Source organism: Cyprinus carpio, chromosome A16 (genome assembly GCF_018340385.1).
Source record: "Cyprinus carpio isolate SPL01 chromosome A16, ASM1834038v1, whole genome shotgun sequence".
Lineage (NCBI taxonomy): Eukaryota > Metazoa > Chordata > Actinopteri > Cypriniformes > Cyprinidae > Cyprinus > Cyprinus carpio.
The window spans coordinates 23295485-23310484 of record NC_056587.1 but is presented as its reverse complement, the minus strand read 5'-3'; the positions used below and the strand labels follow the sequence as shown (position 1 = coordinate 23310484).

General features: G+C 38.8%; 1 protein-coding gene across 1 annotated transcript in view; it reads left to right on the top strand.

Annotated features, from left to right (window-relative positions):
* The first annotated feature begins 2065 nt into the window (after window positions 1-2065).
* Window positions 2066-15000, top strand: part of LOC109068732 (DENN domain-containing protein 4B-like) — a 37128-nt gene continuing 24193 nt past the window's right edge. The window contains 6 exon segments of the mRNA XM_042773304.1: window positions 2066-2472; window positions 11308-11622; window positions 11770-12022; window positions 12630-12699; window positions 12781-12950; window positions 14511-14761. Coding sequence (XP_042629238.1) covers window positions 11327-11622; window positions 11770-12022; window positions 12630-12699; window positions 12781-12950; window positions 14511-14761 — 1040 coding nt within the window. The 5' untranslated portion in view covers window positions 2066-2472; window positions 11308-11326.

Below are 15000 nucleotides of genomic sequence, written 5' to 3'. Positions count from 1 at the left end.
GCAGAGGTGCTATTTTTAGAAGCGGTTGGTGTGTGTGTTAGAGTTTGTGTGTGTGTTGTGTGTGTGTGTGTGTGTGGTGTGTGTGTGAGAAGAGTGTGAGTGTGTGTGCGGTGACAGTCAGTGTGTGTGTGTGTGTGAGAGTGGAGTGTGGTGAGAGAGTGAGTGAGAGAGAGTGTGTGTGAGTGAGTGTGTGTGAGAGAGAGTGTGTGTGAGAGAGTGAGAGAGAGTGTGTGTGTGTGTGTGTGTGAGGTTTACTGTGATCTGCTCTCTCTTCTGTCTGTATCTGCACGTTTATTCTCCTGAGCAAGGCCATATTCAGAGGAACACGTATTTTATCAGTTATCCTCTGCAACAGAATAATGAATAAAATTTTATTTTTTAACTCAGATTCAGACGACATGCAGTAATTTTGGATCGTCATGGGCTGAACTGTCTTTAAAAATATCACGTAGGAAAAAAATTTTAATTTTTTTTTTATAAAGTCTAGAATCAGTTTTCATTACAAATAGATCTCAAGGGCATTTTATCTATCGTATTTAATCATAGTAGTCAGAAGCTTATGGAAGATGGTTTCCGTCATGGAATAAAAAAAAAAAAAAAAAAAAAGATTGAAACTTATCTCACAATTCTAAGACAAAAATCAGAATTGTGAAGAAAAAAAAAACTCAGAATTGCAGTTTAAATGCAGAATTGTGAGAGAAAAAAAAGTCAAAATGGCACGATATAAAGTGAGAATTGAAAGCCTGAATTGGGAAGTGAAGCGAGCGTGAGCTGCAGTGCATGCTGGTCCTGACAGCAGCGTGTGTGTCTGTAGCCGGACGCTGCTAGTGGAACATTGAGTCCGGGGACTGTGCGGGGAAACACTTCTGTTCACATTCACACAACAAGCAGAGCACAGTCTGATGAACAGAGCACTTCGGTCATCCCTGTTTTTATTTTCAATGCCGACGAGACCTGAATCTGTCCAGAAATGTGTTTGGATTTGATCATATGTTACCGTATTTTACCGTCACAGAAGCTGGTATGTCTGATGTTTGTGTGAAAGCAGCTCCGCTCTGACGGAGATCTAGAGATCGTCTGCACCGTTCACTAGTCCGAGCTCTAGGTATGAAAAGAAACTAAATATGCGCATTCTATTTTTAAGATGTACTTTTATGATTGTTGCTCTTAATGTTTTGTTATTTTAATAACCAGGGAACCTGTGTATGTTGTAAATAATGTCCTGAAAGCATAGGTGCTTCTACTGGAACATTTTTTTAAAGACTGTATCCTCACATTATTTTGCAGAAAAATAAAGAATATAAGTGAATATGTGCATTAGACTCTGACATTTCCTTTATATATATATATATATAGTACTTGTCAAAAGTTTAGAAACATTATTTTTTTTTTTGTGAAATCTCTTCTGCTCATCAAGGCTGCATTTATTTAAAAATTAAATACAGTAAAAATAGTTATGTTTTTTTATTGTGTAGGATATAGTTACCTAAAATATGAGATATAGAAATTCAAAATTTGTGATTGTTAAAAATCTTTTTTGAAAGTCGCTCATTACTGCAGTCTTCAGTGTCACACGATCTTCAGAAATCATTCTAATATGATGATTTGCTGCTTAATTATTATTATTATTATTTTTTTATCAATGTTAAAAATGTTTTTGCTGCTTAATTTTTTGTGTAGACATTTTTTTCAGGATTCTTTGATAAATAGAAAGTTCAAATGAACAGCAATGATGCTAAAAACATTCAGCTTTGATCACAGGAATAAATTACATTTTATTATATATTCCCATAGAAAACAGCTATTTTTTAATTATAATAACATTTCACAATTGTACTACATTTTTGTTTCGTTATTTCACAATATTCGTGTTTTTACAGACGTTCCTGAGACGTTTGTTCTCGTTAAATCATATTATTTAAATCCATTATAACGCCGATAATGTGTACCTGACATACTAGTGGAAGACTGGCGTTTGGAGAAATATATAAACTGTATTTTTAAATCCTTGTGAAGTAATCATAAACATCTTGAGCCGCTGAGAAAAGTGTCACGTGACAGCGCATGCGTCACTTCAGCAGCGCGCAGGAACCTTCACGACATGACGCTGATAGACGTGCTGATCATAGACACTTAATAAACGATTATAATCAGAATATTATTCATTCAGACCGATCAGAAGCCGCATCTGCAGTCGGGCTGCCGCGCTTCCCCGTCACAGTCAGTGTAATGCGGCTCCGCGCCGCTGGGCGTCAGTCCGCGCGTCGCGTCTGCAGCTGCGCGAAGCCTCTGCTCGCTTTCTGTCCGTGATGGCGGAACGCAGCGGCGACGGTCGTTCAGCGCAGTGAACCTCGAGCCCGAACGCGTCCCGGTACCGGCCGCACTGAATGACAGTCGAGTGAGTCGTTATGAGCCGAAGCTCCAGGATGAGATGAGAGCCGAACTGAGCCGATCTGCGCTTCTGCTGCCGAGGTGAGTCCGAACCGAGCCGAAGCAGCCCGAAGCGCTTTATTAAGAAAGACAGCTGCGATAGACGCATGAGGATTCGTCTTGAGATCAGCCGAACCAGGTGTGTGTGTGTGTGTGTGTGTGTGTGTGTGTGTGTGTGTGTGTGTGTGTGTGTGGACCGTCGGTCGTTCTGAAGCGGGTCCGAACCGGTTTTGGATCAGGACTCGGACTGTACGTTACCGATTCAACACGGAATTACTTTTCGATCGTGACTGACCTAACAGATTATCTTTTATTCATATAATATTGAACTGCACGTGCCCAAAAATATGTACAATTATTTTCATGACTGAAACATGGTACCAGAATGGCATGAAATATTTTATTTCTGAATTTGTGTAAATATTTACAATATATATTTCATTTGTTTTTGATTAAAGTATTGTGGATGTTGATTGTGCTCAATAATATATATCTATTATTGATAATATATATCAGTATATATTGATATATTAATAGTAGATATCATCAGCTGTCAGAAAGCCCATATCAGACATAACCAAGATCACTGTGTACTGACCTCTGACCTCTGACCTCTAGCAGGTCATTTAATCAAAGATGCACTTGATCAGATCTGGTGTTATACAGCTGGGTGATTAATTACATTTTATTTTCAATTATGATTTGGCAATTCATGATTTTTCCATTACTGTGATGCCTGCGTTTTGTCTTGTATATATATTTATTTGGACTTAATACTTTGGAAATGAACTCAGGAAAGTGAATATAAATTATTAAATATTTACAATTCTGAAATATTCACATCATGAATATACAACCATGTTGATCTTCAGCCTCAGGATGCACGCTCTGAAAACACAATTAAAATTTAAATTATTGCAGTGCATTTTTGAAATTTTTTACAAAGTGTATTTCTTTGTTTCAAAGACATTTATCATTATTAACTTTGGTTACAGTTGAATTCTATTTAAAGTTCTGAAAAAAGAGCAGCTTTTTAGAAGTTCAGTAAGCTTGTGGAGTGTGGTGATGTTTCTGAGGTGGGTGTTAAGTAATCGTGATCTCAGTGTTGACCAAAATAAGTGTGCTAACAGCAACAGCGCTAGCGTCAGGGTGTGCCTGAGAGACTGTAGCCACGGCGAGCGTCTTATCGAGACGATATTCACACAGCTGAAGATGAACCGAGGTGAATGAGGGAAACTGCTGGGTTGTGCAGCTGATGCGTTTGAGGAAGTGGGTGTTGAAAGTGCTTAGAAAGAGCTAAAAGCAGCGCGGACAGGAAACGCATCCTCAGCTCAAAGATGAGCTGAAACAGGAAGTGGAGTTTTCTATTGAAGACACCTGAGGTAGAGTGTATCAGCCACTGAAACGCGCAGCTCAACCCAACTCATCCGAAAGTATTCCTCTGACCGATACGCTTTCATTCAGGGTGAGTGATGATGAACTGCGGCCTCAGGCTCGGTTTGCGACCGCATACTGCTCACACTGCTCAAAACTATACACGCTACTCATACTATACACATTACACTACTCAAACTACACACACTACTCATACTATACACACTACACTGCTCAAAACTATACACGCTACTCAAACTACACACACTACTCATACTATACACACTACTCATACTATACACACTACACTACTCAAAACTATACACGCTACTCATACTATACACGCTACACTACTCAAACTACACACACTACTCATACTATACACGCTACTCTACTCAAACTACACACACTACTCATACTATACACGCTACACTACTCAAACTATACACACTACTCATACTATACACACTACACTACTCATACTATACACAATACTCATACTATACACACTACACAACTCATACTATACACTATACTACTACACATTACACCACTCACAATGCTCATACTATACACACTACACTACTCACACTGCTAACACTACTCATACTATACACACTATACTACTTAAACTATACACACTACTCATACTACACACACTACACTACTCAAACTACACACACCACTCATACTATACACACTACACTACTCAAACTATACACACTACTCAAACTATACACACTACATTACTCAAACTACACACACTATTCACACTACACTACTCACACTGCTCACACTACTCACACTACACTACTCATACTATACACACTACATTACTCAAACTACACACACTACTCATACTATACACACTACTCATACTACACACACACTATTCACACTACACTACTCACACTACACTACTCATACTATACACACTACATTACTCAAACTACACACACTACTCATACTATACACACTACTCACACTACACTACTCATACTATACACACTACACTACTCACACTACTCATACTATACACACTACACTACACACACTATTCATACTATACACACTGCATTACTACACACTACACTACTTAAACTTTACACACTAATCATACTACAATACACTACTCACACTGCTCACACTATTCATACTATACACACTCTACTACTACACACTACACTACTCAAACATACACTTTATTCATACTATACACACTACACTGCTCACACTACTCATACTATACACACTACACTACTCACACTGCTTACACTATACACACTACTACTACTACTACTACTACCCACTACACTACAGAAAACTACACACACTACTCATACTATACACACTATTCTACTACTACTACTACTACAAACTACATTACTCAAACATTCACTTTATTCATACTATACACACTACACTGCTTACACTATACACACTACTACTACTACTACTACTACTGCTACTAAAACACACTACACTTATACACACTACACTGCTTACACTATACACACTATACTTATACTACACTACACACAACTCTCTACACTACTATACACACTACTACTACACTATACACACTACACACCACTACAACTCATACTATACACACCCTACACTCACAACTGCTCATACTATACACTATCATACACTCCACTACTCACACTATACTAATATACAATACACTACTCACACTGCTCATACTATATACATTATACTACTATGTAATACATTACTCATACTGCTCATACTAGGCACTCAATACTTCTCACACTACACATATTATATTTCTCATACTATACACACTTAACTGCTCACACTACACAAACTGCTTACAGTGCTCACTCAACACATACTATACACACTATACTACTGACACTACACATACTACAAATACTACTCAAAGTGCTTACACAACACAAAATACACACTATACTGCTCACACTACATAAAGTAGACATACTATATAAACACACTATACAATCTACTCACACATGCTCACACAAAACGTACTACACAAACTTAATATATTATACTACACACTACTCGCACTGCACATACTACACATACAATAGACAATATGCTACTCACACTGCACATATTATACACACTACTTACACTACACCAACTACACATTATTAAACACACTATACTACTTAAACTGCTCACACTACACCTACTATACATACTAATACTACACATACTGCTCAACACATAGTATACAAACTGCACACTATACTACTTACACTGCTCACACTACACATACTACTCACACTACTCATTATACTACTCACTCCGCACATGCTACTTATACTTCTCACACTACACGTACTACTCAAGCTACACAAACAATACACACTATACTACTCACACTACACATACTATACACATTAATACTACAATACTAATACTACACATACTACCCATACTGCTTTTACTTCTCACACTAAACACGCTACTCAGACTTATTATACTATCACTATATTAACACCACTCACTCTACACATACTAGCAGAACAACAGAGCACGCTGCATGTGTCAATGACAAGACCTTCTATTTCTAGCTGTTATTTTTAGTGTCTCTTTCCTGACTCTGTATTTAACCAGACTGACAAAAGTTCAGACGTTTTTGCACAAAGTAAATGTCGTTGTATTTACTGACTGGGTGCAAACTGCTGGATTAAATATGACATATAATGAGGTCATGTGTAAAGAGTCATTGCATACGTTACAAAGTCCTAGTTTAAAACCAGTCACCAGTATGCAGGTATGTACTACAGTGTGCATCACTGATCTCATTATGAACAGCAGAGACCGTGTGCATCGACCTGCGGCTGGTTCAGTGTTGGTGGTTTGAAGCAGCAGCTCAGATCTTTACTCAGGACTGTTCTGGAGTCAGTGAGGAGCGCTCAGTTCTGCTGTGAGTCCTGCATCAGTCTCTCCTCCTGTGTTCTGTGTCAGCGATCAGCCGGCGGTGTGTGAATGGATTCAGAGCTGCTGTAGTTCACCTTCTGTGAGTGAGTTTGATGTGGAACGGGTTTCAGCACAGAGTTCTTCTCACATCACTGAACCTCATGTAGACAGAGACTCATGGTTCATGATTCAGAAACATGCTCTTTACGAGTCACCGACTGTGTTAACAAGCACACCAGATTCTGTTTCAGCTTTACTCTGAATATGATTTTTATACAAGTACAGCATTGGGAATATATTCCTGTACACACGGTTGTTGATCTACAGATGCTTGTTTCTTTTCCCGAAGGTTTTTCCCGGGAGATTCCAGATGCATGTGCTCAACTATTAATTTGATTGATGTGCATGTAAACGTAGTGAAAGTGCAAAAGTAAACAATAGTGCAAAATATAAAAATCCAGTTTCTGTATAAATGTGAGCAGTAAATGGACTGATCAGCACGTGGACGGTTATCAAACGTGCTCCTACTGTTCAGGAATCAGCTTCTGTCCTACTTCCTCCTCATGAGCTCAGCGCAGTGCACAGATGAGCTTCTGATCACTCAGTAGGCGTCATGTCAGTGTGTGTGAGTGTGTGTGTGTGTGTGTGTGTGTGTGTGTCAGTCTCTGAGCGTCTCTGGAAGCGTAAAGGCTTCATCTGTCAGCCTCATTGTTCACAGCGATATCTGAAGATATTTCTGATGATTCTGCTGCAATGACAAGCTTCTCGATTACAAAGATTATTAATTACAGAAAGGAGTTGCCATTTAAATTAGTTTGAAGTTGGACTGAAATTAAGCTATTTTCTAAATGCATGTTATTAATGTTATATAAATGATTCATCAATGCATGCTTATTTATTTACCTTTTAATTTACTTACATTTTTAAAAAAACAAAGTGTCAAAACCCAGTTTTCCAGTAAAACATCAGTTCTGCTTAAACCCCGCCCCTTTCTTATAGTCCAGTGCAAGCTCATATTTAGCCCCGCCTATATTTCGAGTGCCACGCCCTTATCTCAACGTCCAATCAACAACTGATGGAGAGAACGAAGACTCCTTCAGTTTTTTCAGTTGTTTTTTCAGTTTCACTCGGATGTGTCAAAATATTAAAAAGATCTGTCACTACTTCACTGTGACTTTTAATTAAATATTTAAACGTTTATATAATTATTATTATTATTGTTCATATAATTTGTAATATTAATTAAGGATTCAAATAGATTAACATTATTGAAAATGATGTATTAAATTCCAGAAGTTTCAAGAGCTGAATTTTCCATTAGTTTATAATTGCAGGGTTTTTGTAGTTTACTCAATATCTTTTTCTACCTGATAAAATATTCTACAGCCAGACAGTTTTTCTTCAGAGTTTATTATCAGTGTTGAAAACTGTTATTTTTTTCAGGATTCTTTGATGAATAAAGAGTTCAAAAGAACAGCATTTATTAAAAATGGAAATCTTTTCAAACAACGTAAATCTTTAGTATCACTTTTAATCAGTTTAACACATCCTTGCTGAATAAATCCATTTATTTCTTAAAAAAAAAATAATAATAATTACTGACCCCAAAACTATTGAACTGTAGTTTATATTGTTACAAAAGATTCTATTTTAAATAAAGGTTTTTTTTTTTGTTTTTTTTTTTTACTTTTTATTAATCAAAGAATCCTGAAATATCACAGATCTCCCAAAAAAATATTAAGCAGCAAAACTGTAATAAATCATCATATTAGAATGATTTCTGAAGATCATGTGACACTGAAGACTGGAGTAATGATGCTGAAAATACAGCTGCACATCACAGAAATAAATTACAGTTTAACAGATACTCACATAGAAAATGGTTGTTTGAAATGCTAAAAATATTTCACAATATTACTTTTTTTTCTGTATTTTTGATCAAATAAATTCAGCCTTGATGAGCAGAATAAACTTATCAAAACATTAAAAATCTTACGGATCCTAAACTTTTGAATGGCAGTGTATGCGTGTGTACACACACACACACACACACACACACACACACACACACACACACACACACACACACACACACACACACACACACTGTATATTCTAGAAAAATGTACATTCATTATAGAAATATTGTTGACTTTTTAAATATTTTTTTTTTAGTTTCCATGACTTTCCCAGGTCTAGAAACCAGACTTCTGAGATTGATATATATATATATATATATCTCTAGCTTCTCCAAGCCTGTGTGAATCCTGTTCTGAAATAAAAATGAAACAAATGAAAATAAGAAGTGTGATGTCTTGATTTGAGCTGTTTTAGCTGGTTTTAAAGCCTGTTTCGTCTGATTTGAAATCGTTTAAAGTAACCGGTGTTTAGGCAGACATGAGACGGACAGCGCTGTGTTTTTATGAGCAGTGCGGTGTGACTTCAGTGCCGGAAACACGTTCCTCCGCTTTGATTTCTGAGCGCTGGAGCGATGAAGAGGAAGTGAAGTGAAATGGCTGTTGTTTCCTCTGATAGTTTCCTGCACGTGTGCCGTCAGCCATCGCTCGTGAACTGCTGTTCGCTCGTCTCTTCCATTCATGATCTGATCTGAGAACAGACGACGTCCGTCAGAACCAGACTGATCCGAACCCATGTGCTTCAGTCCCGTCTGACAGCGGTGAGTCAACCTGCTTCCTGAGCCGGTCGCCATGGTGACAGGTGTGTTTGTAGATGTGAGTGTGACGGATGCAGAGAGTCACCTGCGCACTGACCTTTGACCCCATCGGGACACGTGTGTGTGTGTGTGTGATGAGCGGGAAACGCACTGACAGTGTGAGCTTCCTGTCACGAAATGTCACTGAATTAGACAAATTCTGGATGAATGAATCAGAAGTAGGCTGTACACATAACTGAACGAGTGTGTGCGAGATATACATTTTTTTTCCATGTTTCAATGTAAACAGTAATCCTCATTTGTTATGGTTTCATGCATTCGTTTGATTACCTGTGTTTTTGATCATTTCATTTGTATTAAATCATAAACATTGCATCTAGAAAAATTAATTAAAACAGGCTTCTGGAAAAATAAAACATTTCATAAAATTGTAATAAAATTATGTAATTGTTAAACATTTACAAATTCAGTTTATTAGACAGATATTGTAATTAGATTATTACAATTTAAGTAAACCATTAAAATGGAATCCAGAAAAAATTAAAACATAAATCATGGAATAATAATGAAAATAAAATAAGAAGAAAAATAAAATGGATAGGATGGATAATCCAGAAAAATGAAAACGGGGAAACAGAATATGAGAGAAAATAAAACTTTACTAATAGCAGTACTAGTGTTACAATTTTAATAAATTATTAAATGGGGAAAGTTTTATGAATAATTTTGATTATTGAAATTGAATTAAACTATTAAAACAGAATTCAGAAAAAAATTGTAGTAAATTGTTACATTTTTAAAGATTTACAAACTCAACTGATTAGACATGTTTTATTAATAAAATGATTGTTATTGTTGTTATTATTATTACAATTTAATTAAACCATTTAAATGGAATGCAGAAAAAAGAAAACTCAGAATTTGAGAAAAAAATTAAATATTTCATTTGGCGCTAGTATTGTTACAATTGTAACAAATTATTGAATAGTTAAACTTTAGTGAATTTAATTCAATATACATCTTATTTGATTGATACATTTTAATTAAACCAAATTAAAACACATTTCATAGGTCACTATTATTGTGAAAATTGTATTTAATTATTAAATTAAGTTTTGTTAAGTTTTAGTTAAGTTTGAATTCAATTGATTAGACATGATTTTTTATTATTAAGATTTACTTTAAACCATTAAAATGGAGTCCAGAAAAAAATGTAAACAGAAAACATAGAATTTGGGGAAAAAATAAAACTGATTTTATAAATGTATTAAATTATTTAATTGTTAAAATGGACTTTTAACCATCAAAACAGAATCCAGAACATTTAAAACAGAAAACACTAAATATTTCTGTGTCTCAAAAGCTGTTGATGGACTGCAGAGTGATTTTGTGTGTGTCTCTCTCTGTGTGTGTGTGTGTGTCTCTGTGTGTGTGTGTCTCTCTCTCTCTCTCTCTCTCTCTCTGTGTGTGTGTGTGTGTATTTTTTTGTGTGTGTGTGTATGTGTGTGTCTCTCTCTCTCTCTCTTCGTGTGTGTGTCTCTGTGTGTGTGTGTGTGTGTGTGTGTGTGTGTCTCTCTCTCTCTCTCTCTCTCTCTGTGTGTGTGTGTCTCTGTGAGTGTGTGTCTCTCTCTCTCTCTGTGTGTGTGTGTGTGTGTCTCTGTGTGTGTGTGTCTCTCTCTCTCTCTCTCTCTGTGTGTGTGTGTGTGTGTCTCTGTGTGTGTCTCTGTGTGTGTGTGTGTGTGTGTGTCTCTCTCTCTCTCTCTCTGTGTGTCTGTCTCTCTCTCTCTCTCTCTCTGTGTGTGTGTGTTTCTGTGTGTGTGTGTGTGTGTTTGCATGTTTGTGTTTCTTTGTTTGTGTGTGTTGTAATGTGTATTTGTGTTTTCTCTCTCTCTCTCTCTGTGTGTGTGTGTCAGTGGTGTTTAGACCGGCGTGATGACGGAGGAGCGATGTCCTCAGCTGGTGGATTATTTCGTGGTGGCGGGTCTGGCGGGCGCCGGGTCTCCGCTGGACGAGGAGGGTCAGCAGAGGGGCGTGAGAGCGCTGCAGCCCGTCACTGATCTGGCCGTGATCGCCCGTGGCCTCGGGGAGGACGTTCCTGAGGGGTTCACCTGCATCGAGAAGACACAGGGAGGCCATCCGGCGGAGCTGAGCGCAGGCCTGCTCAACAACACACACATGTTCCTGTGCTACCGCAGAGGACACGACAAACCGCCCCTCGTCGAGCTCGGGTGAGAGAACACACCCCAGACACCCGCTGAACCTTTTAGAGTGTGAAACAGGTTTAACAGCAGAGTTTGATCTTGTAGTGTGTCAGATATGAGAAGCGTCTTGTTCCCGTCGACTGATGGGTGTGTGTGTGTGTGTGTTTGTGTCAGTGTTCTGTATGAGGGGAAGGATCCGGTCCGGCCGGGGTGGCAGGTGATCGAGACGACGCCGTACAGTCGTTCTGCGAGCCTGAGCTCCGGCGGTCCCACAATGCACCGCACCTTCCTGATGTTCCGCCGAGCGCCGGACTCACAGGCGCTGAACACGCTGGGCGTCACCGAGATCTCACTGCTGATGCCGAGCAAGGGCGAGACGGCGCCGCACACCTACTGCAGAGTGGACAAGAACCTCAACACCGGCATGGTGATGATTCACTGACTCACTGATTCACTGATTCACTGACTCACTGATTCACTGACTCACTGATTCACTGACTCACTGATTCACTGACTCACTGATTCACTGATTCACTGACTCACTGATTCACTGATTCACTGACTCACTGACTCACTGATGCACTGACTCACTGATTTACTGACTCACTGATTCACTGATTCACTCAGAAGAATTAATTTAAAATAAAATTTTTTTAAATGAAATTGTATTTTTTATTTTTACAGATTACTTCTCATATTCACATAGAAAACAGCTATTTTAAATTAAAATATTTCACTGTTTACTGTATTTCTGATCAAATAAATGCAGCGTTGATGAGCAGAAGAGACTCTCTCAGAAACATTACTGATCTAAACATCTCTGTGTGTTAGTATGCAGGGGATATAAATCTGTCTCATGTGTTAAACGAGTGCTGAGCTTGTAATTATGTCCACATCTGCTTCTCCTTCCTATTGAAACACACTTCAGAAAACACCATCAGTTGTGAACTTCCTCTTCTGCTTATTTAGTCTGTTTCTCTGACTCTCGGTTACTTCTCTGTTGGTTTTGATTTTGTGTGTGTGTGTGTGTTCAGTGGGGTCCGGCGCTGTATCTCTGCTACAAGCGTTCAGTGGCTAAAGCAAACGCTCTGGTGTACGAGGCAGGTGAGTGTCACACACACACACACACACACACTCTATACTGCGTGTGCATCTGTAAGTGTGTGTGTGTGTGTGTGTGTTCAGGTCTGATCAGCCGGTATCCTGAGGAGGATCTGGAGTCGTTTCCGCTGCCGGACTCTGTCCCGGTCTTCTGTCTGCCGATGGGAGTGACGGTGGAGAGCTGGCCGCTCAACACTAAATACCAGCTGCCCGTCTTCTCCACCTTCGTCCTGACCAGCGCCTCCGGAGACAAGGTCCGTCTGCCCACAGCTTATGACCCGTTCACACCAGCAACAACCGCATCAGCGTCCAGTTTCTCTGCATGCTACTCTTCATATCCACTGTCCAACTTCTGAACACTTTAATTCATCAAGAACACATTAAATTGATCAAAAGTGACATTTATAATGTTCCAAAAGAGTTCTATCTCAAATAAATGTTGTTCTTTTGAACTTTCTATTCATCTGTGAATCCTGAAAAATAAAATGAATCACAGTTTTCACAGAAATATTGTGCAGCACAACTGTTTTCAACATTGATAATAATCATAAATGTTTCTCGAGCAGCAAATCATCATATTAGAATGATTTCTGAAGATCATGTGACACTGAAGAATGGAGTAATGATGCTGAAAATACAGCTGCACATCACAGAAATAAATTACACTTTAACAGAGATTCACACAGAAAACAGCTGTTTTAGATAATAAAAATATCTTACAATTTTTACACTATTTTTAATTAGGGCTGTGCAAAAAATCGAATACGATTTTCATGCGCATCTCATTAGTAAAGACGCTCCTGTGATTAGAAGTATATCTTCAGCACATGTGTTAAGATCAGGGTTGCCAGGTTTTCACAACAAATCCTGCCCAGTTGCTTCTCAAAACTAGCCCAGTCGCGTTTCCAGGAGGTTCCCCGATAAAAATTGCATCCCGGGGTTAAAATATACGTTTTTGGCAGGGTTTGCCCTGGTAATATTCACATTTTAGGGGCTAAATATCACGTTATTGGTATTGGGCTCGCTTCAATTCAACCCGCGGACATGAAAAACAACTGAATATTGGCAACACTGGCGTTCAGGTGGAGCGGCATTTACTACACAGAGCCGTAGTCCACCGACAAGCTACACAAAATCGCTTTCAAAATCGACAAAGAATCGCCTGCGATTTTAAAATCGATTTTGTGTAGACTGTCAGTGAATTACGGCTCTGTGTAGTAAATGCCGCTCCACCTGAACCAGTGTTGCCAAGGTCTGCGGTTGTTTTTCATGTCCGCGGGTTGAATTGAAGCGAGCCCAATACCAATAACGTGATATTTAGCCCCTAAAATGTGAATATTACCAGGGCAACCCTGACAAAAACGTATATTTTAACCCTGGGATGCAATTTTTTATCGGGGAACCTCCTGGAAACGCGACTGGGCTAGTTTTTTGAGAAGCAACTGGGCAGGATTTATTGTGAAAACCTGGCAACGCTGATCTGAACACACGTGCTGGAGATATACTACTAATCACAGGAGCGTCTTTACTGAAGAGATGCGCATGAAAATCGTATTCGATTTTTTGCACAGCCCTTAAAAATATCTTACAATTTTGTACGTGTTTTTTTGATGAGTTATTTGAAAGACGTTTTGAGATGTAGAGGATTTAAAAGTGTTTGCACACTGCTGTATGTTAATATGCAGACTTCTTTCAGACTGATAGAAAAGCCTGTGCTTTCTGAATTTATTCAGTTTCAATCAAAACTGATGCACAAACAAAGGTTTGCTCAGTGTAGCATTGATTGTGTGTGTGTGTGTGTGTGTGTGTGTCAGGTGTACGGCGCTGCGATCCAGTTCTACGAGGCGTACCCCCGCGAGTCTCTGTCGGAGCGTCAGTGTGTGCGTCTGGGTCTGCTGAGCGTCGTGGACCGGCGGCCCATCACCAACCGCAGCGTCCAGGTCAAGAAGAGCATCTGCGTTCTCTCACACTGGCCCTTCTTCAGCGTCTTCCAGAAGTTCCTCACCTTCATCTACAGATACTCCATCTCTGGACCACACTGTGAATGTGTGCTGCCGCTGGAGAAGTGAGTGACGCTCACCTCCATCTCTGGACCACACGTGCTGCCGCTGGAGAAGTGAGTGACGCTCGTGCACTGTCTGCAGGTTAAAAGAATTAAGCACAAATTAAACTTCATGATTCCAGAGGATTCAAGAACTGCACATTCTTCAGGGTTTTTGGTCTTTTTTTGATCAAGTTGATTCAGTTGATAAGGATTTTAAAAATGTTTTTTACTTACAATAAACAAATTCATAAGAAACATCC